The 26,164-nt window shown below is 33.8% G+C and overlaps 6 protein-coding genes across 6 annotated transcripts in view; 5 read left to right on the forward strand and 1 right to left on the reverse strand.

Annotated features, from left to right (window-relative positions):
* Positions 1-9,552, forward strand: part of LOC115217623 (UDP-glucuronosyltransferase 1A1-like) — a 49,163-nt gene extending 39,611 nt beyond the window's left edge. Inside the window, exon 3 of the mRNA XM_036507481.1 lies at positions 9,225-9,552. The gene's annotated coding sequence lies outside the window, so the exon portion shown is untranslated. The remainder of the gene's footprint in view (positions 1-9,224) is intronic.
* Positions 4,329-9,246, forward strand: LOC115217624 (UDP-glucuronosyltransferase 2A1-like). The gene is made up of 2 exons (XM_036506985.1): positions 4,329-5,596; positions 9,225-9,246. The coding sequence occupies exons 1-2, from the start codon at positions 4,329-4,331 to the stop codon at positions 9,244-9,246; spliced, it is 1,290 nt and encodes a 429-aa protein (XP_036362878.1).
* LOC115217625 (UDP-glucuronosyltransferase 1A3) lies at positions 9,363-10,932 on the forward strand. The gene is made up of 2 exons (XM_036506986.1): positions 9,363-10,652; positions 10,879-10,932. Exons 1-2 carry the CDS (start codon positions 9,363-9,365, stop codon positions 10,930-10,932), a joined length of 1,344 nt encoding a protein of 447 aa, XP_036362879.1.
* A 550-nt stretch (positions 10,933-11,482) lies between these two features.
* On the reverse strand, positions 11,483-13,289 carry LOC115217626 (UDP-glucuronosyltransferase 1A3-like). The gene has a single exon (XM_029787378.2). The coding sequence runs from the start codon at positions 12,904-12,906 to the stop codon at positions 11,938-11,940; it is 969 nt and encodes a 322-aa protein (XP_029643238.2). The 5' UTR covers positions 12,907-13,289; the 3' UTR covers positions 11,483-11,937.
* A 370-nt stretch (positions 13,290-13,659) lies between these two features.
* On the forward strand, positions 13,660-15,073 carry LOC115217056 (UDP-glucuronosyltransferase 1A1-like). Its single transcript, XM_029786636.2, is given in 2 exon segments — positions 13,660-14,287; positions 14,290-15,073. Coding segments are annotated over 2 exon segments (954 nt in total). The 5' UTR covers positions 13,660-13,812; the 3' UTR covers positions 14,769-15,073.
* Positions 15,074-21,984: 6,911 nt separating this feature from the next.
* Positions 21,985-23,797, forward strand: LOC115217627 (UDP-glucuronosyltransferase 1A1-like). Its single transcript, XM_036507482.1, has one exon. The coding sequence runs from the start codon at positions 22,635-22,637 to the stop codon at positions 23,685-23,687; it is 1,053 nt and encodes a 350-aa protein (XP_036363375.1). The 5' UTR covers positions 21,985-22,634; the 3' UTR covers positions 23,688-23,797.
* Positions 23,798-26,164: the final 2,367 nt, after the last annotated feature.

Consider the following 26,164-nt stretch of genomic DNA (forward strand, 5'->3'; position numbering starts at 1 on the left):
AGGGGAAGAGTAGTAGAACGGTAATGTTGGTTCGGTATAAAAGGCAAGAAAGCGAGAAAGAGAGAGAGAGAGAGAGAGAGAAAGAAAGAAAGACGGTGACAGAAAGTGATGATTTTATAGGTTGTATGAGTGTAGGGAAAGGGTAAAGAGAGGCAACAGGAGGGCATGGGGTGAGTAAGAAAGAAAACTTAGAAATTGTTAGGCGAAGCATTAGTAAGCTGGATAGCAACGTATGGGGTTTGATATCTAATGCAACACCACATGTGATTAAGTGGAAGGTAATTGAAAAATCCACACCTTATTTTAATGGATCAAATAAATGTAATCTATGTATAGCTGAAAGAACTTAGCTCCTTTTCAGATCCAAGATCCCTAACTCATTACTGAACTCTAGGTCAGAAATTTTCAGGTGTTGTAAACATATGTCTAAGTACATTTTGAACAACTGGAAAATTCCACCTACATCTGATCAACTTGTTGATATCTTTCCAGCCTTATAAAACAGATTTAATTATAGTGTCTCAGCTACAGTATCATGTCTCATCGGTAGATAATACCATGATGACATTTTCGGACAATTGCTTATGATGTCGGTGATATCTTTGGTGTTAACTCCACAAAGTCTGCATCGGTTGTCACATTTTACTGATTTTCTTGCACCTCTATCGCTTTTGTGCATCGGGTACTTGGTTGATATTCCTGTTCCTGGATTGCAAACGCATACGCTTCAAAGTGGGAAAGTAGTAATCCTGCTATTGGTCCATGATAGACTGCTTTGATGATTAATGTTACTATCATCTTGGAGCTTACTACTAACATAGCAATGCACAGTCTTCTGCTCATAGAGGCTTATCCTTTTATCTGATGATACGTTGCGCTAGAGTCGTGTGACGTCTTTGGTCATGTATTCTAGGTTACCGAAGAACGTTGTTCAATGAGCTTATGATGTTATCAGCCTGATGTATGCAAACTTGACCAAGGGATGCACTTCGACAATTGGTGGTTAAAAGTTGTTGCCGAAGAGATATGATACGTCAGTCAAAGTTATTTTGGATCGATATTAAGCCTCTGGCGCCTTGCTTTCGTTTTAGGTAGAGGCGGTCTACGTCACTGTTTATGTGGAAATTATTTGTGTTTGTCAGTATTTTTCGGGTTTTGACATCAATGGCTCGGATCTCATCAAGTGTCCAATCAAGCAGCCCAAATATAATACGAAATACAAAATGGCGAAAATTGGTATAATGAAATCGAAGAACAGAGTGAATCAAAGTAAAAAAGAAAAAAAAAAAGAAAGCAGAAAAAATAACTAAAGAGGGAGAGAAATGTTATTTTGATATAAGATAATAGATGTTAAAAATTGTATTATGTATGCATGTGTAGGTATATATATATATATATATATATATATATATATATATATACATATATATATATATATATATATATATATATATACACGTATGTGGACAAACACTCAAACACACACACACGTATACAGACATATACATATGTATATATGTAATATATATTATGTCCCTTCGGCTGGAAATATTTCTCTCTCAATGAATAAACTTAACATGGCTTATGTACGTGTGATTATGTGCATATATATATATATATATATATATATATATATATATATATATATATATATATATATATATATATATATAATAGAAATATTAAAATAACTAAGTCTCTCTAAAAGAGAACAGCGGCAGCGTTCCCGGAAAATAATAGTTATCGCCATACTAATATGGCATTCTTATAAAAATAAGAAAAAAGCTGTCCGCTTATTAGCTCCATGAGGCCATCGCCTTAAGTTAGCTATTTGATACACAAACTGTATCCATATAACCTTCGAACAAGGGAGGTCAGTCGCTCCACACTACTTGACCGGCAGCTACAGACGCGTTTCGGAGTATTGCCCCTTTTCAATGCAGCGTAGCCAGCCAGTAGGTGTCGCTTCCGACAATCTCTGTTCGATGGTTTTATTTACCTAGTTTCGATGGAATACATCCACTTGTTTTCAATAGTAGAAATATTAAAATAACTAAGTCTCTCTAAAAGAGAACAGCGGCAGCGTTCCCGGAAAATAATAGTTATCGCCATACTAATATGACATTCTTATAAAAATAAGAAAAAAAGCTGTCCGCTTATTAGCTCCATGAGGCCATCGCCTTAAGTTAGCTATTTGATACACAAACTGTATCAGCGCGCCAAACTTTCACGGAAAACAAATACCACATTTAGAAATAAATGTAGCATAATTATAATTAATTAATAAGGGTGAGAGATTTAAATACTAATTTAATAGTATATCTATTCAACACCAAGTGGCCCAGTGCTCCGAGAAACCTGGATTATTATAATATTTTATAATATTTTTACAAAATAAATATAAGAGAGTGGTCACTATATGGCTCACTCTAGCACTAGTTAATCCAAAAGGTTTCAACCACAAAAATATATGTTTCCCATGAAATTCGGTACGATTGTTAGCTCACACGAACAGGGCAAATAAAAAATAACAAAAATACAGATTATTTTGGGACAATTGTTTCGCTATTAATGAATTAAATGTAATTTTACTTACAAAAAAATCCACTTGTAGCTCCTCAGCCAAAACTATCTGGATGAAATCCACTCAATCACACGCCAGATTTTACCATAACGATAAATACACGTGTGGTTCAATTGATTACATCCGACGTTATAATTCAAATGCCCCTACTAACAGCGCGCCAAACTTTCACGGAAAACAAATACCACATTTAGAAATAAATGTAGCATAATTATAATTAATTAATAAGGGTGAGAGAATTAGATACTAATTTAATAGTATATCTATTCAACACCAAGTGGCCCAGTGCTCCGAGAAACCTGGATTATTATAATATTTTATAATATATTATAATATTTTTACTATTTTTACTAGATATACTATTAAATTAGTATCTAATTCTCTCACCCTTATTAATTAATTATAATTATGCTACATTTATTTCTAAATGTGGTATTTGTTTTCCGTGAAAGTTTGGCGCGCTGTTAGTAGGGGCATTTGAATTATAACGTCGGATGTAATCAATTGAACCACACGTGTATTTATCGTTATGGTAAAATCTGGCGTGTGATTGAGTGGATTTCATCCAGATAGTTTTGGCTGAGGAGCTACAAGTGGATTTTTTTGTAAGTAAAATTACATTTAATTCATTATTAGCGAAACAATTGTCCCAAAATAATCTGTATTTTTGTTATTTTTTATTTGCCCTGTTCGTGTGAGCTAACAATCGTACCGAATTTCATGGGAAACATATATTTTTGTGGTTGAAACCTTTTGGATTAACTAGTGCTAGAGTGAGCCATATAGTGACCACTCTCTTTATTTATTTTATATATATATATATATATATATATATATATATATATATATACACATACAGATATATATGTGTATATATATATATATATATATATATATATATATATATATATATATATATATATATATATATATATATACACATACAGATATATATGTATATATATATATATATATATATATATATATATATATATATATATCATTACATATGAATTTATACCAACGTATATATTTGAGTGTATATGTATGTATGCATGTAGGTATCTATCTATCTATCTATCTATCTATCTATCATTCTATCTATCTATCTATCTATCTATCTATCTATTTATCTATCTAACTATCTATCTACCTACCTACCTATCTATCTATCTATCTATCTATCTATCTATCTATCTATATCTATCTATCTATCTATCTATCTATCTATCTATCTATCTATCTATCTATCTATCTATCTATCTATCTATCTATCTATCTATCTATCTATATCTACCTACCTACCTACCTATCTATCTATCTATCTATCTATCTATCTATCTATCTAATGTACACATTTACGTATATGAATGTATATATGCACACGCATGGAGCTATGTATGATGTTTGTATATGTTAAGATATGCATGAATCACTTCTAATGAAGCTCTAAATAGTCTGGTTAGAGTGTCGAAGTTACGAAACAGATTTGCTAACATATTTTTGTTATTGTAGTGACTGTTGATGCCAGAAAGTCATTAGATACAAATAGCTTTCCTTTCATCGCAAATATCATTCGAAAATATAAATTTTTTCTTTTTTTTAGATCAACACTTCTTGAAAAATGAGACAGAAGAGTCTGTTATTCAGTTTAATAGTGCTATGCATGATTGTATGTTTAAAGAGAGTCAACAGTAAAAATATTTTATACATAGCATGGCCTGTTTACAGTCACGTAAATCCAATGATTTCTATTGCGAACGAATTGTCAAAGTATGGTCATAATAACTATTTTATACTAAACAAAAAACTCACTAAAACTTTCCAAAACGAACAGAACATAAATATACTTCCAATGGATGAGATCCCAGAAATTGAAGAAATTCGCACTGGTTCAGAGAAACAAGAAACAAGAAGATTATACGTGATGAAAAAGGTCCTAACTTTATTCCCTGTAGTGTGCGAAAGATTTTTAACGAATGAAAAATGGATAGAATCATTGCGAGCCGTCAATGCCAGTTTAGCTGTGATCAATGGAATATTCATGACAAATTGTCTTACAACAATTGCCTATGAATTATCAATTCCGTTTGTTCTCACGGCATCTGAGATATTTCCTAGTCTTCATCGTATTCCATGGAACCCCAGTGTTTTTCCAAGCAGCTTCTTCTCATCCTCCGATAAGATGACATATTCGGAAAAGTTAATAAGTACTTTGGCTGCTATTGTAGACTACAGTATTCCTCCTATTGGAGCGCCTATACACAGTGTCAAAACATACGCTAAAGACAAACCTGATATTTCATTCATAGATTTACTACATCAGGCACAGTTTTTTCTTATTGAAAAAGATGTACTTCTAGATTATCCTCTATCACAACTTCCAAATGTAAGATACGTTGGTGGTCTGGCTACAAAACGCTCATTGCCTTTGAAGGGAGAATTAGTGAAATTCGTAAATGCGTCTAAGAATGGAATAGTCGTGGTGTCATTTGGCAGTAATATCAATGATTTCCCTGCTGTTCAATTAAAGAAACTACAAAGTGCATTGAAACAAATAAAATATGATGTTGTATGGAGACAGAAGAAAACATCATTTTCTCATAAGAATATTTATATCAGTGATTGGGTACCACAAAATGATCTGCTTGGCCATCCTAAAACAAAATTATTTGTTACTCATTGTGGAAATAGCGGTCAGTTTGAAGCTTTGTTCCATGGTGTACCAATGCTGGGAATGCCTTTATGTGCAGACCAATTTTATAACTCTCGCAGAATGACCGAGAAAGGATACGGATTGTCTCTAGATATAGAGAACTTTACTCCGGAGGAATTAATAGAGAAAATGAATGAACTAATTGAAAACAAAACATATTCTGAGAAAATTAAAAGAGCTAGTGAAATATTTCATTCTCGGCCCGAATATCCAGCGAAGAAATCAGCCCGCCATATTGATCACATCTTGAAATATGGTGGAGAATATCTAAAATCTCCATGTCAAGAGAGTCGATTGTATGAATTTTTAATGATCGATGTATTAGTTCCTATATTTGCTGCAACAATATTTTTGATATATTTAATATATCGAAGTGTGAAAAAATGTTTATCGTTTTGTTGCAAGAAAAAAACGAAGATTGACTAAAATCATTTCTTTGATAAGTTGAAAGAATGTAAATCATGGCAGGTTTTTGATCTATTGAATTGAGGGTTAGAAACATTTAATTTTAAAAAATTAATTGAAATTTGGAAATTTTCTGTAAATGTCATATTTATGTGGTGTAGTTTTTAAAGATTTACCTCATATAGTATGTTGATTTTTCTTTTTGTTTCAAACATTTTGTAGAAGCTCCGTATTAAACATAAACGTCTTCACTGAAAACAATACGTGAATTCTGAAGTACAGTGCTATTATTTTTCTTATAATCAAAACAAGATGTTTAATCTGTTCGGTTCATAAATTTTTTTAATAAATCGCTTATTCATTTTGTAATAAATATATACATTTTAAGCACTTGCCAGCTGTCATATTTTATTGTACAATATTACCGTCTCTTCCCACTCTGTTTTCCTTGATGAAAATGTCAAGATTTTCTTCAACTTATGTCATTTTCGTATAGAGAAGAGTCTGCTTATATCAATTAGTAATTAAATGGTTAAATGCTTTGTTGCAGTTTAAATTTTGATAGGTTTGAAACTTTTTGAACAAAACTCTTTGTAGTTTTCGTTGGTGTGTTGAAAGTTAATCCACAGACATGCATCACTTTACTAGTGTGTCAAATAAATGTAAGCTATGTATAGCTGAAAGAACTCAGCTCCTTTTCAGATCCAAGATCCCTAACTCATTACTGAACTCTAGGCCAGAAATTTTCAGGGGTTGTAAAAAAATGTCTAAGTACATTTTGAACAACTGAAAATTCCTCCTACATCTGATACAATTATTGATATCTTTCCAGCCTTATAAAACAGATTTAATTATAGTGTCCCAGCTACAGCATCATGTTTCATCGCTAGATAATACCGTGATGACATTTTCGGACAATTGCTTATGATGTCGGTGATATCTTTGGTGTTAACTCCACAAAGTCTGCATTTGTTATCACATTTTACTAATTTTCTTGCACCTCTATCGCTTTTGTGCATCGGGTACTTGGTTGATATTTTCTGCTCCTGGATTGCAAACGCATACCCTCCAGAGTGGGAAAGTAGTAATCCTGCTATTGGTCCATGATAGACTGCTTTGATGATTAATGTTACTATCATCTTGGAGCTTACTACTAACATAACAATGCACAGTCTTCTGCTCATAGAGGCTCATCCTTTTATCTGATGACACGTTGCGGTAGAGTCGTGCAACTTCTTTGGTCATGTGTTCTAGGTTATCAAAGAGTGTTTTTCAATGAGCTACCTTCCAACACTTATGATGTTATCAGCCTGATGTTTTCAAACATGATCAAGGGATGCATTTCGACACTTGGTGGTTAAAAGATGTTGCCGAAGAGATATGATACGACAGTCAAAGTTATTTTGGATCGATGTTAAGCCTCTGCCGCCTTATTTTCGTTTTAGGTAGAGGCGGTCTACGTCACTGTTTATGTGGAAATTATTTGTGTTTGTCAGTATTTTCGGGTTTTGACATCAATGGCTCGGATCTCATCAAGTGTCCAATCAAGCAGCCCAAATATTGGTATGAGTACTGGCACTAGAAACAAATTGTGGGTCACAGTTTTATTGAAAGCAGAGAGTTCTGAGGTCCAAATCTTCTTTATTCGGCTGTTTCGTTACAGGTGCCATTGTAAGATATGTTTTCATTCATCCCTAGAAACTTACAACATTATTCGTCAGATATAGGGGAAACAACCAATCATTGATGGAGATGTTGCTAGTGTGATTTATAGTTTTTCCCTCTTTTCACAACCATATAACAATATAATTTATGTAAACTGAAGAGAAGTGTAGCAATATATCAGACCAAATGGTGATAAAACGAAAGACAAAATGGCCAAAATTGGTAAAATGAAATCGAAGAACATAGTGAATTAAAGTGTATGTATTTATATACATATATATATATATATAAAACGAAAGACAAAATGGCCAAAATTGGTAAAATGAAATCGAAGAACATAGTGAATTAAAGTGTATGTATTTATATACATATATATATATATATATATATATATATATATATATATAAATACATACATGATCACACGTACATAAATTATGTTAATTTTATTCATTGAGAAAGAAATACTTCCAGCCGAATGGATGTAATATTGACTGTATATATATATTACATATATGCATATGTATATGTGTGTATACATGTGTGTGTGTGTGTGTTCGTGCGTGTGAGTGTTTGAGTGCGTGTGTGTGCATATATGTGTATATATATATAGCCACACATGCATAAATACATACATACAATTTTTAAAATCTATTATCTTATGTCAAAATAACATTTCTCTCCCCTTTAAGTAATTTTTCTGTTTTCTTCTTTTTTTCTTTTTTACTTTAATTCACTATGTTCTTCGATTTCATTTTACCAATTTTGGCCATTTTGTCTTTCGTTTTATCACCATTTGGTCTGATATATTGCTACACTTCTCTTCAGTTTACATAAATTATATTGTTATATGGTTGTGAAAAGAGGGAAAAACTATAAATCACACTAGCAACATCTCCATCAATGATTGGTTGTTTTCCCCTATATCTGACGAATAATGTTGTAAGTTTCTAGGGATGAATGAAAACATATCTTACAATGGCACCTGTAACGAAACAGCCGAATAAAGAAGATTTGGACCTCAGAACTCTCTGCTTTCAATAAAACTGTGACCCACAATTTGTTTCTAGTGCCAGTACTCATACCAATATTTGGGCTGCTTGATTGGACACTTGATGAGATCCGAGCCATTGATGTCAAAACCCGAACATACTGACAAACACAAATAATTTCCACACATATATATATATATATATATATATATATATATATATATATACATATATATATACTATATATATATATATATATATATATATATATATATATATATATATATATATATATATATGTATATGTATATATATATATATGTATATATATGTATATATATACGCATATATATACGTGCATACTTGTATGTGTGTGTGTGTATATATATATTTATATATTATTACATATGCATTTATACCGACGTATATATTTGTGTGTATGTATGCATGTATGTATCTATCTACCAATCACTCTCTCTCTCTCTCTCTATCTATCTATATATCTATGATGTTTGTATATGTTTAAGCTTCTGACACAGAAGCGTTATTTGATATGTATATATCTCTATTTGTACAACTGTTTACGGATAACTCTATGATTATATTAATTATTACTAAGGTGGTTATGTGCTTTGTTGCTGTTTAAGATATATGCATGAACCACTTCTAATGAAGCTCTAAATAGTCTGGTTAGAGCGTCGAAGTTACTATACAGATTTGCTACCATATTTTTGTTATTGTAATGACTGTTGATGCCAGACAGTCATTAGATACATGTAGCTTTCCTTTCATCGCAAATATCATTCGAATATATAATCAAAAATTTATTCATATGTCTTTCTAAATTTTTTCTTTTTTCTAGGTCAACACCTCTTGAAAAATGAGACAGAAGAGTCTGTTATTCAGTTTAATGGTGCTATGCATGATTGTATGTTTAAAGAGAGTCAACAGTAAAAATATTTTATACATAGCATGGCCTGTTTACAGTCACATAAATCCAATGATTTCTATTGCGAACGATTTGTCAAAGTATGGTCATAATAACTATTTTATACTAAACAAAAAACTCACTAAAACTTTCCAAAACGAACAGAACATAAATATACTTCCAATGGATGAGATCCCAGAAATTGAAGAATTTCGCCCTAGTTCAGTGAAACAAGTATCAAGAAAATTATACATGATGAAAAACGTCCTAACTTTATTCCCTGTAGTGTGCGAAAGATTTATAACGAATGAAAAATGGATTGAAATGTTGAGAGCAGTGAATGCTAGTTTAGCTGTTATTAGTGGACTATTTCCGGCAAATTGTCTTACAACAATTGCCTATGAATTATCAATTCCGTTTGTTCTGACAGGATGTGAGATATTTCCTAGTCTTCATCGTATTCCATGGAACCCCAGTGTTTTTCCAAGCAACGTCTTCTCATTCTCCAATAAGATGACATATTCGGAAAAGTTAATAAGTACTTTGGCTGCTATTGTAGACTACACTATTCCTCCTATTGGAGCGCCTAAACACAGTGTCAAAACATATGCGAAGGACAAACCTGATATTTCATTCATAGATTTACTACATCAGACACAGTTTTTTCTTATTGAAAAAGATGTACTTCTAGATTATCCACTACCACAACTTCCAAATGTAAGATACGTTGGTGGTCTGGCTGCAAAACGCTCATTGCCTTTGAAGGGAGAATTAGTGAAATTCGTAAATGCGTCTAAGAATGGAATAGTTGTGGTGTCATTTGGCAGTATTGTCAATGATTTCCCTGCTGTTCAATTAGAGAAACTACAAAGTGCATTGAAACAAATAAAATATGATGTTGTGTGGAGACAGAAGAAAACATCATTTTCTCATAAGAATATTTATATCAGTGATTGGGTACCACAAAATGATCTGCTTGGCCATCCTAAAACAAAATTATTTGTTACTCATTGTGGAAATAGCGGTCAGTTTGAAGCTTTGTTCCATGGTGTACCAATGCTGGGAATGCCTTTATTTGGAGACCAACATTATAACTCTCGCAGAATGACCGAGAAAGGATACGGATTGTCTCTAGATATAGAGAACTTCACTCCGGAGGAATTAATAGAGAAAATGAATGAACTAATTGAAAACAAAACATATTCTGAGAAAATTAAAAGAGCTAGTGAAATATTTCATTCTCGGCCCGAATATCCAGCGAAGAAATCAGCCCGCCATATTGATCACATCTTGAAATATGGTGGAGAATATCTAAAATCTCCATGTCAAGAGAGTCGATTGTATGAATTTTTAATGATCGATGTATTAGTTCCTATATTTGCTGCAACAATATTTTTGATATATTTAATATATCGAAGTGTGAAAAAATGTTTATCGTTTTGTTGCAAGAAAAAAACGAAGATTGACTAAAATCATTTCTTTGATAAGTTGAAAGAATGTAAATCATGGCAGGTTTTTGATCTATTGAATTGAGGGTTAGAAACATTTAATTTTAAAAAATTAATTGAAATTTGGAAATTTTCTGTAGATGTCATATTTATGTGGTGTAGTTTTTAAAGATTTACCTCATATGGTGTGTTGATTTTTCTTTTTGTTTCAAACATTTTGTAGAAGCTCCGTATTAAACATAAACATCTTCACTGAAAATAATACGTGTTAAAGTACAGTGCCATTATATTTCTTATAATCAAAACAAGATGTTTAATCTGTTCGGTTCATAAGTTTTTTTAATAAATCGCTTATTCATTTTGTAATAAATATATACATTTTAAGCACTTGCCAGCTGTCATATTTTATTGTACAATATTACAGTCTCCTCCCACTCTGTTTTCCTCGATGAAAATGTCAAGATTTTCTTCAACTTATGTCATTTTCGTATAGAGAAGAGTCTGCTTATATCAATTAGTAATTAAATGGTTAAATGCTTTGTTGCAGTTTAAATTTTGATAGGTTTGAAACTTTTTGAACAAAACTCTTTGTAGTTTTCGTTGGTGTGCTGAAAGTTAATCCACAGACATGCATCACTTTACTAGTGTGTCATAGCATAGCGTGGGCAGACTGTCATGAGAGTTAAGTTGTTTATGTTTTGTCACAGGACAGCTTTCATGTGAAAAGGGACTTCAACGGTGACCACTATCGTTTTTATTTTTCATTTGTTTGACTTAATATAGTGGGTCGGTAAAAGTGACCTATTGAATAAGTACCTTACTTTAAAAATAGTAAGTCCTGCGGTCCATAAGTTCGATTTAATTCTCGTCAATCTAGTGCCACAGCATGGCTGCAGTCTCCTAACTGAAACATATAAAAGATACAAAGATAGATTTAAAATGAAATTCTAATACATAACCACAATATTATTATTTAAGTAATAATTACAGTTTACCTTTTTCTCTTTATTTTGTGAGGCACAAATTCAGGAAAAAAAAGATGAATAATTTTTTCGTCAGTATATTGGCGCTATACGCTGTTATTTTTTTTTACTGATAGTTAATGGTAAAAATATTTTATACCTAGCATGACCCTTCAATAGTCACGTGAATCCAATGATTTCTATAGCAAACGATTTATCGAAGTATGGACACAATAACTATTTTATACTAAATAACAAAAACTTTTTTTTTATTTGTTTCAATGCACTTTGTAGTTTCTTTAATTGAACAGCAGGGAAATCATTGATATTACTGCCAAATGACACCACAACTATTCCATTCTTAGATGCATTTACGAATTTCACTAATTCTCCCTTCAAAGGCAATGAGCGTTTTGTAGCCAGACCACCAACGTATCTTACATTTGGAAGTTGTGGTAGTGGATAATCTAGAAGTACATCTTTTTCAATAAGATAAAATTTTGCCTGATATAGCAAATCTATGAATGAAATATCAGGTTTGTCCTTCGCATATGTTTTGACGCTGTGTATAGGCGCTCCAATAGGAGGAATACTGTAATCTACAATAGCAACCAAAGTACTTATTAACTTTTCCGGATATGTCATCTTATCGGAGGATGAGAGTAAGTGGTTTGGAAAAACACTGGGGTTCCATGGAATAGGATGAAGACTAGGAAATATCTCACATCCTGTCAGAACAAACGGAATTGGTAATTGATAGGCAATTGTTGTAAGACAATTTGTCGGAAATGGTCCATTAATAACAGCTAAACTAGCATTCACTGCTCTCAAAATTTCAATCCATTTTTCATTCGTTATAAATCTTTCGCACACTACAGGGAATAAAGTTAGGACGTTTTTCATCATGTATAATTTTCTTGATACTTGTTTCACTGAACTAGTGCGAAATTCTTCAATTTCTGGGATCTCATCCATTGGAAGTATATTTATGTTCTGTTCGTTTTGGAAAGTTTTAGTGAGTTTTTTGTTTAGTATAAAATAGTTATTATGACAATACTTTGACGAATCGTTCGCAATAGAAATCATTGGATTTATGTGACTGTAAACAGGCCATGCTATGTATAAAATATTTTTACTGTTGACTCTCTTTAAACATACAATCATGCATAGCACCATTAAACTGAATAACAGACTCTTCTGTCTCATTTTTCAAGAGTTGTTGACCTAGAAAAAAGAAAAAATTTAGAAAGACATATGAATAAATTTTTGATTATATATTCGAATGATATTTGCGATGAAAGGAAAGCTACATGTATCTAATGACTGTCTGGCATCAACAGTCATTACAATAACAAAAATATGGTAGCAAATCTGTATAGTAACTTCGACGCTCTAACCAGACTATTTAGAGCTTCATTAGAAGTGGTTCATGCATATATCTTAAACAGCAACAAAGCACATAACCACCTTAGTAATAATTAATATAATCATAGAGTTATCCGTAAACAGTTGTACAAATAGAGATATATACATATCAAATAACGCTTCTGTGTCAGAAGCTTAAACATATACAAACATCATAGATATATAGATAGATAGAGAGAGAGAGAGAGAGAGAGAGTGATTGGTAGATAGATACATACATGCATACATACACACAAATATATACGTCGGTATAAATGCATATGTAATAATATATAAATATATATATACACACACACACATACAGGTATGCACGTATATATATGCATATATATATACATATATATACATATATATATATATATATATATATATATATATATATATATATATATATATATATATATATATGTATATATATATATATATATGTATATATATGTATATATATATATATATATATATATATATATATATATATATATATATATATACATGTGGAAATTATTTGTGTTTGTCAGTATTTTTCGGGTTATTAGTGGACTATTTCCGGCAAATTGTCTTACAACAATTGCCTATGAATTATCAATTCCGTTTGTTCTGACAGGATGTGAGATATTTCCTAGTCTTCATCGTATTCCATGGAACCCCAGTGTTTTTCCAAGCAACGTCTTCTCATTCTCCAATAAGATGACATATTCGGAAAAGTTAATAAGTACTTTGGCTGCTATTGTAGACTACACTATTCCTCCTATTGGAGCGCCTAAACACAGTGTCAAAACATATGCGAAGGACAAACCTGATATTTCATTCATAGATTTACTACATCAGACACAGTTTTTTCTTATTGAAAAAGATGTACTTCTAGATTATCCACTACCACAACTTCCAAATGTAAGATACGTTGGTGGTCTGGCTGCAAAACGCTCATTGCCTTTGAAGGGAGAATTAGTGAAATTCGTAAATGCGTCTAAGAATGGAATAGTTGTGGTGTCATTTGGCAGTATTGTCAATGATTTCCCTGCTGTTCAATTAGAGAAACTACAAAGTGCATTGAAACAAATAAAATATGATGTTGTGTGGAGACAGAAGAAAACATCATTTTCTCATAAGAATATTTATATCAGTGATTGGGTACCACAAAATGATCTGCTTGGCCATCCTAAAACAAATTATTTGTTACTCATTGTGGAAATAGCGGTCAGTTTGAAGCTTTGTTCCATGGTGTACCAATGCTGGGAATGCCTTTATTTGGAGACCAACATTATAACTCTCGCAGAATGACCGAGAAAGGATACGGATTGTCTCTAGATATAGAGAACTTCACTCCGGAGGAATTAATAGAGAAAATGAATGAACTAATTGAAAACAAAACATATTCTGAGAAAATTAAAAGAGCTAGTGAAATATTTCATTCTCGGCCCGAATATCCAGCGAAGAAATCAGCCCGCCATATTGATCACATCTTGAAATATGGTGGAGAATATCTAAAATCTCCATGTCAAGAGAGTCGATTGTATGAATTTTTAATGATCGATGTATTAGTACCTATATTTGCTGCAACATTATTTTTGATATATTTAATATATCGAAGTGTGAAAAAATGTTTATCGTTTTGTTGCAAGAAAAAAACGAAGATTGACTAAAATCATTTCTTTGATAAGTTGAAAGAATGTAAATCATGGCAGGTTTTTGATCTATTGAATTGAGGGTTAGAAACATTTAATTTTAAAAAATAATTGAAATTTGGAAATTTTCTGTAGATGTCATATTTATGTGGTGTAGTTTTTAAAGATTTACCTCATATGGTGTGTTGATTTTTCTTTTTGTTTCAAACATTTTGTAGAAGCTCCGTATTAAACATAAACATCTTCACTGAAAATAATACGTGTTAAAGTACAGTGCCATTATATTTCTTATAATCAAAACAAGATGTTTAATCTTCGGTTCATAAATTTTTTTAATAAATCGCTTATTCATTTTGTAATAAATATATACATTTTAAGCACTTGCCAGCTGTCATATTTTATTGTACAATATTACAGTCTCCTCCCACTCTGTTTTCCTCGATGAAAATGTCAAGATTTTCTTCAACTTATGTCATTTTCGTATAGAGAAGAGTCTGCTTATATCAATTAGTAATTAAATGGTTAAATGCTTTGTTGCAGTTTAAATTTTGATAGGTTTGAAACTTTTTGAACAAAACTCTTTGTAGTTTTCGTTGGTGTGTTGAAAGTTAATCCACAGACATGCATCACTTTACTAGTGTGTCATAGCATAGCGTGGGCAGACTGTCATGAGAGTTAAGTTGTTTATGTTTTGTCACAGGACAGCTTTCATGTGAAAAAGGGACTTCAACGGTGACCACTATCGTTTTTATTTTTCATTTGTTTGACTTAATATAGTGGGTCGGTAAAAGTGACCTATTGAATAAGTACCTTACTTTAAAAATAGTAAGTCCTGCGGTCCATAAGTTCGATTTAATTCTCGTCAAGCTAGTGCCACAGCATGGCTGCAGTCTCCTAACTGAAACATATAAAAGATACAAAGATAGATTTAAAATGAAATTCTAATACATAACCACAATATTATTATTTAAGTAATAATTACAGTTTACCTTTTTCTCTTTATTTTGTGAGGCACAAATTCAGGAAAAAAAGGATGAATAATTTTTTCGTCAGTATATTGGCGCTATACGCTGTTATTTTTTTTTTACTGATAGTTAATGGTAAAAATATTTTATACCTAGCATGACCCTTCAATAGTCACGTGAATCCAATGATTTCTATAGCAAACGATTTATCGAAGTATGGACACAATAACTATTTTATACTAAATAACAAAAACTCACTAAAACTTTCCAAAATGAACAAAACAAATATCCTTCCAATGGAAGAAATCACAGAATTGAGTAAAACCTTTACTGACGCACAACAGAAATAGTATCAAATCGAAGATATGTGATTAAAAGTGTGTTCACTTTGGTTCCTCTGATATGTAATAGAATTCTGAAGGATGAGAAATGGATCGAATCACTGCGAGCGGTTAATGCCAGTCTAGCTGTTATTAATGGACTATTTCCGACAAATTGTCTTACAATAATTGCCCGTCAATTGTCAATTCCGTTTGTTCTCACAAGATCTGAGATATCTTCTAGTTTTCATCGCATCCCAAGGATTCCGAGTGTTTTCTCCAACAGTTTCGTCGGATCCTCGAGCAAGATGACATATAGGAAAAAGATAAATAGAGCTTTGGTGGCTATCATGGATTACACCATTCCTTTTATTGGTGAACCTGCACAAAGCGTTAAAACATATGCGAAAAACAAACCCATTCCATTCACGGATTTACTACATCAGGCACAAGTTTTTCTTATTGAAAAAGATGTACTTCTACTTTATCCGCTACCACAACTTCCAAATTGAAGGTACGTTGGTGGTCTGGCTACAAAACGTTTGTTGCTTTTGAAGATTGACTCAAAAACGTTTTGGTAAGCTCAAATATGTAAATCATATCTCTTTTGCTTCGCTTTATGTAAGTCAAGTTCTAACTGCAATAACCCTGAAAGCATAGTTCTTTATTTGTATAGAAATGTTAATTTTCATCGCAATTCATACTCAGCTTTTTTAATACAACACCCGCTGATTGTTTTTATGTGTAATTTTCCCTGATAAAGTGACATTGTATATCCACTGTCCAATGGACTCCTATCCTGATGATATGGAGGAAAATATTGCAGCCCAATGCGGCCGTTTGTCTTATGTAAGGAGCATACATAATAGTGACAGAGAGGTGGCTGTGCAAATATTGAGAATAAAGTTAAATCATCAGTGAATTGTGAAGGCTGGGATAAAATTAGTAAATTAATGAAACAGTGATGTACCTATATAACTGTTTCATTCATTTACTAATCTTTTCACAGCCTTATGATATAATTATATTCTCAATATTTGCACAGCCACCTCTCTGTCATTCGTATAATTGAAAATCAGAAATATCAGACCAATTTATTCAATAATCAAATCAGAATTATTTTCCTTTCCCCCTTATCTAACGTCTAATTTCACTTCACATCGTTGAAATTTGAATTCTGTTTGCATTCCCTTATCAAATAACCGAATCAAAATCGTTGCAGTTTAAACACTTCTCACCGATACATATTAATACATCGGTTTATATATTTTTTCTTTATATCGTTATCATGATCATTATCATCGTCATTATCATCACAGTCATCATCATTGAACATTCATGTTCTATGCTGGCATTAGTTGAAAAATTGACAGCTACTACGAGACCCAAGGATGGAATTGTGCGCTTCTATCTGTTTTGGCATTGTTTCCTAATGCAAATGCCCTTCCTAACGCAAAACCTTGACAGTGTGTACTGGCTGCTGTTGTTCGTGCCACGTACACTAGTGAGATAAAAATGCAGCTGGAAAATGATAACCCGATGAGAGGCGGGTTTTATGCTAAAAGATGCGTAGTGAAAGTAAGACGAAAGGAGGCATATTGGGAACAGGTTTCCTGATGTAGTATGAGCATATGGCTATTCATATTTTACAAGCTGGACACGTGAAAAATTCACGGAAAATATAAAAAATATAACCATCTGTAAATTGTTTTCTGTTGCCCTGAGAAATATTTCTGTATTGTGACAGTTACAGAATATAGAAAGAAGTGTAAATCTGAGAACTATATAATCCAACCAATATCTCAGTTACACAAACGTAAATTGAATTACTATTTAGCCTTAAAATACATTGTACATATTAAAAGAACCTACTTGGTATAGTGGCACGGAACGTTTTTCTGGTAGTCTTTTATTTGTTTCAGTCATTTGACGGTGGTGAAGCTGGAGCACCGCCCTTTAGTCGAAGAAATCGACTCCTAGACTTATTTCCTATAAGCCTGGTTCTTTATCTATCAGCTAAGTTCCGAGGACGCAATCACACCAACATCGGTTGTCAAACTGGTGGGGGAGGGACAAACAGACAGACACACACACAAAGACACCCACACCCTACACACACATATCAGTTTTCGTTTACCAAATTTATTCACGAGTCTTTGGTGGGCCCGAGGCTCTAGTAGAAGACATTCTATAATGTACAGAGTTGAATTTCGTGTAGCCCCCTATTGGCAACTTTTCTCCACCACCTATTTTGTAGGGGGTGTTACCCAATTTTCTGGGACCTTTTCACACTTATACCTTGTTCGAAATTTGCATTAGTTTTTGTATGAAAAAAAAAAGGAAATGAGTGGTGGGGCTTGTTTGTAGTTTGTAGACAAAACATTAAACGTGCCTGAGGAAAAACAACATGGTCTTTCGTGCAAGTAAAAGATATGAAGAACTATGAAAGAATGCGAATAAGTACCGGGAGTGGAGGGAGAACTAACAGTCGATCGTTTTAGAACTCCCAGAATAAAATATCTCCCATTGTAAGATATGTTTTCATTCATCCCTGGAAATCTATAGCATTATTCGTCAGATATAGGGGAAACAGTCAATCATTGATGGAGATGTTGCTAGAGTGATTTATAGTTTTCCCTCTTTTCACAACCACACAACAATATAATTTATGTAAACTGAAGAGAAGTGCAGCAATATATCAGACAAGATAGTGATAAAACGAAAAACAAAATGGTCAAAATTGGTAAAATGAAATCGAAGAACATAGTGAATTAAAAGAAAACAAAAAAAAAAATAAGAAAGCAGAAAAATAACTAAAAGGGGAGAGAAATGTTATTTTGACGTAAGATTATAGACGTTGAAAATTGTATGTAACTATGCATGTGTAGTTATATATATATATACACATATACATATGTATATGTGTAATATATATACAGTCAATATTATGTCTCTTCGGCTGGAAATATTTCTTTCTCAATGAATAAGCTTAACATAATTTATGTACGTATGATTATGTATATGTATACATATACATATATATATATAACTAAAAATATGGGTGTCTGAGAGACACCACCATGCCGAAATAGCAGTCAAAACCCTGACTCTAAGAACCACGTTAAATGTTCGTATCGCACCATGAGATAAGACAGAGGGACAAAATAGACTAGCAAAAAGATATTACTGAATAATTCAAGATCCTGGATTTCTAGCTTTGCTTGAGATAAGCTTTGCCTCGTCAGTTGAATATATCAGATGGGCACATAAATACAAATAAATATATGCAGAACAAACGGTATAATTACATATACGAACGTTCATGCATACATATATATGCATGTATGTACAAGGCCAGTTAAATTGCCCGCCAAAAATACGATATGCTCAAAATAAACACTGCAGTGAATAGAGTGACGAATTATGTGCCTGATATAGTCAACTGACGAGGCAAAGCTCATTTAAAGCAAAGCTAGAAATCCAGGATCTTGAATTATTCAGTAATATTTTTTGCTAGTCTATTTTGTCCCTCTGTCTTATCTCATGGTGCAATATGAACATTTGACGTGGTTCTTAGAGTCAGGGTTTTGACTGCTATTTCGGCATGGTGGTGTCATTCAGACACCCTTATTTTTAGTTGTAAAAAAATTATTACCTTTGTATGGTATTTTTCCCATGCTGACCACTTGATAATATCGATATTTAAATATCGATATTATCCTTATTTATAAATTCACATATATATATATGTATATATATATATATATATATATAAAACATTATTGGTGAATTGAGGAAATGGAGCTGAACGCAGATTGAACAGAAATCGTTTTATTTCATTCTACACGTGTTTCGAAAGGCACAAATTACCAAAATCCGATTGAATAATGGGACCATATTGTGTCTTTCTCTTCAGGAAGAAAAAAGGAAATCCGTTAGAGAAACAAAAACAGAACAGAGGCGGAGCAAAAACCAAATCGAACTATGCTCCTAAGAGCCCATGGCGAAACTGTTTATCAGTGTTTGCTGAGAACCGGTGGCTGAAGAATTCTACAGGTCAGGCATCGGTCAATCATGTGGGTGAGGGTGTATAGATGTTCTTAGTGACCGAGAATAAAGTTCTGACTATTTAAGGAATATTGGATGTTTTATAAGGGGCGAGAAAAAATCTACTTAGAGACGTGTGTGTGTGTATACTGTTCTATATATGTGTGTGTTGGCGTAGGGGTAGAAAACACTTTTTGTGTACGTGTGTGCGTTTGATCGTTCGGCTGTCAGTGGCTACTGCCGTGATAACCGTTGGGTGGCAGAAAGAAAAAATATATATATATATTATGTTTTATGTGTGTGTGTGTTCATCTGAGCCTGCCTTGTCAAGGAAACCCCCCGCTGTGAAAAAACCAAGCCCCGTTTGTCTTACAGGAGTAATTCCCCTTGCAGTGGATAATCGTAGATATCTAAAGGCTATTTCAGAATTTGTTACCAAGGGCTATGGGTGCCGGTATTATTTATAAACGCTATTTAAAAGATATTCCTATAGTTAATAGTGACGTAGTGGAAAATAGAGTAGTAAGCGGCTGCAGGTCTCGGAACGAATATAGTGACAGGAACGCAGTTCTAATTTCAGAAACTAATCCTAGCAGATTAAGATTTACGTCGGCGAACTCCAAGATCAAAAACGCCGTCTACCAATGCAAGGTTTACACGGACTCAGATGTCTTCACTTATGTAGGGGCATCATCCTCAAGATTGTCTTTGCGTGTCTCCAATCATTACGCAACTTTTCGGGACGTGAACAAGCGCCAGACCACGGGACTCAGTAAGCTAATATGGCGACTGAAGGATACGAACTTAAGCTACAGGCTGGAATGGTCAATTTTGTCGGTGGCCCTCCCATTTGATAGGGGCAGAAGACAGTGTAACCTTTGTGTCTCCGAACTCTTCCATATTTTGTTTGCCAGAGGCCGGATGGTAAACGGGCTCTTACAGTCGGCTTTTCGATGCCCCCATTGGCGGCGTTACACTTATCTGGCTTTTAAATAGCGTTTATAAATAATACCGGCACCCATAGCCCTTGGTAACAAATTCTGAAATAGCCTTTAGATATCTACGATTATCCACTGCAAGGGGAATTACTCCTGTAAGACAAACGGGGCTTGGTTTTTTCACAGCGGGGGGTTTCCTTGACAAGGCAGGCTCAGATGAACACACACACACATAAAACATAATATATATATATATTTTTTTCTTTCTGCCACCCAACGGTTATCACGGCAGTAGCCACTGACAGCCGAACGATCAAACGCACACACGTACACAAAAAGTTTTTTCTACCCCTACGCCAACACACACATATATAGAACAGTATACACACACACACGTCTCTAAGTAGATTTTTTCTAGCCCCTTATAAAACATCCAATATTCCTTAAATAGTCAGAACTTTATTCTCGGTCACTAAGAACATCTATACACCCTCACCCACATGATTGACCGATGCCTGACCTGTAGAATTCTTCAGCCACCGGTTCTCAGCAAACACTGATAAACAGTTTCGCCATGGGCTCTTAGGAGCATAGTTCGATTTGGTTTTTGCTCCGCCTCTGTTTCTGTTTTTGTTTCTCTAACGGATTTCCTTTTTTCTTCCTGAAGAGAAAGACACAATATGGTCCCATTATTCAATCGGATTTTGGTAATTTGTGCCTTTCGAAACACGTGTAGAATGAAATAAAACGATTTCTGTTCAATCTGCGTTCAGCTCCATTTCCTCAATTCACCAATAATGTTTTAATTTCAATTATCCGCACCAACGCACGGTTGCAACGCCAGATGGTTGTACCTCCAACCGTGCTGTTTACTGCTGTGATTTTTGCTACTAAGGTATCGGTTAACTTTTGATTAATCTACAACAAGATTATTCATCTTTCTATTTCACATATATATATATATATATATATATATATATATATATAACTAAAATATATATATATATATATATGTAAATTTTTTTCTTTTTTCTAGGTCAACACCTCTTGAAAAATGAGACAGAAGAGTCTGTTATTCAGTTTAATGGTGCTATGCATGATTGTATGTTTAAAGAGGGCCAACAGTAAGAATATTTTAAACATAGCATGGCCTGGTTACAGTCACGTAAATCCAATGATTTCTATTGCGAAAGAATTATCAAAGTATGGTCATAATAACTATTTTATACTAAACAAAAAACTCACTAAAACTTTCAAAACGAACAGAACATAAATATACTTCCAATGGATGAGATCCCAGAAATTGAAGAAATTCGCACTAGTTCAGAGAAACAAGTATCAGGAAAATTATACATGATGAAAAACGCCTTAACTTTATTCCTTGTAGTGTGCGAGAGATTTTTAACGAATGAAAAATGGATTGAAATGTTGAGAGCAGTGAATGCTAGTTTAGCTGTTATTAATGGACCATTTCCGACAAATTGTCTTACAACAATTGCCTATCAATTACCAATTCCGTTTGTTCTGACAGGATGTGAGATATTTCCTAGTCTTCATCCTATTCCATGAAACCCCAGTGTTTTTCCAAACAGCTTACTCTCATCCTCCGATAAGATGACATATCCGGAAAAGTTAATAAGTACTTTGGTTGCTATTGTAGACTACAGTATTCCTCCTATTGGAGCGCCTATACACAGCGTCAAAACATATGCGAAGGACAAACCTGATATTTCATTCATAGATTTGCTATATCAGGCAAAATTTTATCTTATTGAAAAAGATGTACTTCTAGATTATCCACTACCACAACTTCCAAATGTAAGATACGTTGGTGGTCTGGCTACAAAACGCTCATTGCCTTTGAAGGGAGAATTAGTGAAATTCGTAAATGCATCTAAGAATGGAATAGTTGTGGTGTCATTTGGCAGTAATATCAATGATTTCCCTGCTGTTCAATTAAAGAAACTACAAAGTGCATTGAAACAAATAAAATATGATGTTGTGTGGAGACAGAAGAAAACATCATTTTCTCATAAGAATATTTATATCAGTGATTGGGTACCACAAAATGATCTACTTGGCCATCCTAAAACAAAATTATTTGTTACTCATTGTGGAAATAGCGGTCAGTTTGAAGCTTTGTTCCATGGTGTACCAATGCTGGGAATGCCTTTATTTGGAGACCAACATTATAACTCTCGCAGAATGACCGAGAAAGGATACGGATTGTCTCTAGATATAGAGAACTTCACTCCGGAGGAATTAATAGAGAAAATGAATGAACTAATTGAAAACAAAACATATTCTGAGAAAATTAAAAGAGCTAGTGAAATATTTCATTCTCGGCCCGAATATCCAGCGAAGAAATCAGCCCGCCATATTGATCACATCTTGAAATATGGTGGAGAATATCTAAAATCTCCATGTCAAGAGAGTCTATTGTATGAATTTTTAATGATCGATGTATTATTTTTTATATATTTAATACTAGCAGAGATACCCGGCGTTGCCCGGTTACATTCAATTGAAGAATTAGACCTTTCCGTTATATTTTCTGTAATGAAGTGGAATATCTATGATTCTAATTTCATCAAAATTGTAATCGTGCCACATGTATCCTATACTACTTATTTTTATGTGCTTATTCCAAAATCCCAGTCTTATTGAACCCGTTAAAAAGATTTTGCTCCTGAAAAATGAAGGTCATGGAGCTCTAAAATGTGAGAGTTAAGGTCCCTGTTGGGGGTGGGCATCTTAATGTCAACCAGAGAAGTTGAATTGTTGAGAATCTTTTTAACTTGGGTCTTATATCTATTGTTTGAATTTCTTTGAAATAGGAAATATATGTTCACTGGGTTTGTAAAAGAGAGCAACGCTACAGGAAACCAAAAGACAAATGATCACGATAAGCAGTCAGTTACCCTACCCTATTTGGTAGCACTTCCAATGTAGGATTCCTCACCATCCAGGTGACAGGCACAGCCGTAAGATGCATTACGAATGTATAGCAATTGGAAGGGCGTGACCCAGCTGAAATCAACATTAACAACTGTGTGACGTGAGGTCTAAGGAGAAATTAAAGTGTCACCTCTGGAGTTTGCAAATGACCACTATACTGATACGTAACTGGACAGAATAAATTTACAATCTATGAATGTCTTTGAATAACCAGGCCTTGAAATCAATGTTGCCATCTGGGGACTATGTGTGACCCAGTGATAATAAAAAAGACTGAAAGGAGGTCTGCAATCAAATAACTTTATTCAACACTTTGCAACTGAATCAGTGGAGGCAAAGATGCCTCTCATTTACTTGACAATTTATGCAGCACATTGCAGAAATAACAATGTAAGTGTATGTCAAAGCAAACTGTTACACTGTTGTACCATTGAATTAGAAATAATGCTCAACTTTTATGCTCGGGTAACCCTACAGCTTCCAAGAGCACAACTGTATTCGTTTTTGCTTAGATAAAATGACTAAATTGTGGGTGTTAAGTCCTCACGGCGGGGTCTTTCTAACTTGTAAGAAGATGAAATTTTATAAATATTACTTCATTTGTGTCTAATATCTATGGTTAAAATTTCATCAACAGCAACAATATATGAATTGTTATCGGGATATGGCCCTAATGCATAGAATATAATTTCCAAATTTCATAAAGATCCATTCAGTACTTTTGACCTAGTTTTGGATCATAAAAGAAATGACTAAAATTTGGGAGTTAAGGCTCCCGTTAGGGTGTTATATATATATATAGATAGATATACATACACACATACAAAGATAAATTGATAGATACAACTGAGTGGGCAAACAAAAATATGAGACACAGCCTAGTGCTTTCTTTTGTGTTGATAAGCCTGGTACTTATTCTATTAGTTTGTTCTTGTGAAACCAGTAAGTTATGTGGATGGTAAATAAATGAACAGCAGTTGTGAAGCAGTGATGAGGGAGAAACACAAAGACACACACATAGACTTACATATATATATTATTGATTTGTTTCAGTTCCTGTCTACGAAATCCATATATATTGTTGTTCGCATCCTTTTTGCCTTGGGAGACAATGGAGTTGTGTATAAAATAATCTAGTCAGGCTTTTACATTTCATGTCCTAATACATCTCCTGCTGTAGCTGTGTAGTCCTATCCCCGACAAACACTCCCTCTGGCAGGTGCTGCAAATGTAGCGAAGACTTTGCCTTGCTGGTTGTAATGTCATAGTTTCTTGTTGACATCTTTTCTTGTCGTTCCATTTCTCCTCTCTCTCTATGTCACTCCTTTGTGTTCCCTCATTTACAGTACGTCGCCAATCTCTACGGTTGCTGGCAACTGCTTCCCAGTTGGTAATATTGATGTTGCAGGCATTCATGTCCCTTTTGTAAACATCCTTGTATCGTAAGAATAGTCTTCCCGCAGACCTAGTGTCCCTAGCAAGCTCTCCGTTGAGTATGTCCTTGGGGATTCTGCCATCTTCCATACAGCTAACATGTCCAAGCCATCTCATACGTCTTTGTGTGAGGAGTGCAAACATGCTTGGTATTCCTGCTTCTTTGAGGATATCTTTTTGGGGGACATGATTCTGCAATTTGATGCAAAGGATCTGCTTCTTCTAAAGCCACACTGCGATTCCGGATAAACTCGAGAAGCAAACAGTTGTAGCCTGGACAACAGGATAATGCGAGCAAAGGCCTTTCCAACAGTGCTTAGAAGAGATATTCCACGGTAATTGTTACAATCACCACAGTCACCTTTGTTTTTGTAAAGCGTAATGATGTTAGCGTCCCACATATCCTGAGGGACTGTTCCCTCTTCCCAGCACTGACACAGAAGCTCATGAAGGTGCCGAAGCAGGATGATATTTTTGCCAGTTTTGATGATCTCTAAGGGGATGCCGTCTTTTCCTGGAGCCTTGTTACTTGCTAGGGAGTCAATAGCCTTGGTGAGCTCTGCTATAGATGGCAGACTGTCAAGTTTGCACATAACTGGCAAGATCTTGACACCCTCGATTGCAGCCTCAGCTACCGTGGTCTCCCGTGAGTAGAGATCCTGGTAGTACTCCAACCATCTATCCATTAGCTTGCTTTGGTCCTTGATGAGATCTCCAGTAGTTGATTTCAGAGGGGCTGACTTGGTTGCGGA

Source organism: Octopus sinensis, linkage group LG11, assembly GCF_006345805.1.
Source record: "Octopus sinensis linkage group LG11, ASM634580v1, whole genome shotgun sequence".
Taxonomy (NCBI): domain Eukaryota; kingdom Metazoa; phylum Mollusca; class Cephalopoda; order Octopoda; family Octopodidae; genus Octopus; species Octopus sinensis.

What these genes read in the sequence shown, in the direction of transcription:
- LOC115217624 (XM_036506985.1), top strand. Translation starts at nt 4,329, where the DNA reads ATGATTTCTATTGCGAACGAATTGTCAAAGTATGGTCATAATAACTAT. An exon ending in CCATGTCAAGAGAGTCGATT is followed by an intron (nt 5,597 to 9,224) that starts GTATGAATTTTT and finishes TCTTTTTTCTAG; the next exon opens with GTCAACACCTCTTGAAAAAT.
- LOC115217625 (XM_036506986.1), top strand. Translation starts at nt 9,363, where the DNA reads ATGATTTCTATTGCGAACGATTTGTCAAAGTATGGTCATAATAACTAT. An exon ending in ATGAATTTTTAATGATCGAT is followed by an intron (nt 10,653 to 10,878) that starts GTATTAGTTCCT and finishes AATTTTCTGTAG; the next exon opens with ATGTCATATTTATGTGGTGT.
- LOC115217626 (XM_029787378.2), bottom strand. Translation starts at nt 12,906, where the DNA reads ATGAGACAGAAGAGTCTGTTATTCAGTTTAATGGTGCTATGCATGATT.
- LOC115217627 (XM_036507482.1), top strand. Translation starts at nt 22,635, where the DNA reads ATGACATATCCGGAAAAGTTAATAAGTACTTTGGTTGCTATTGTAGAC.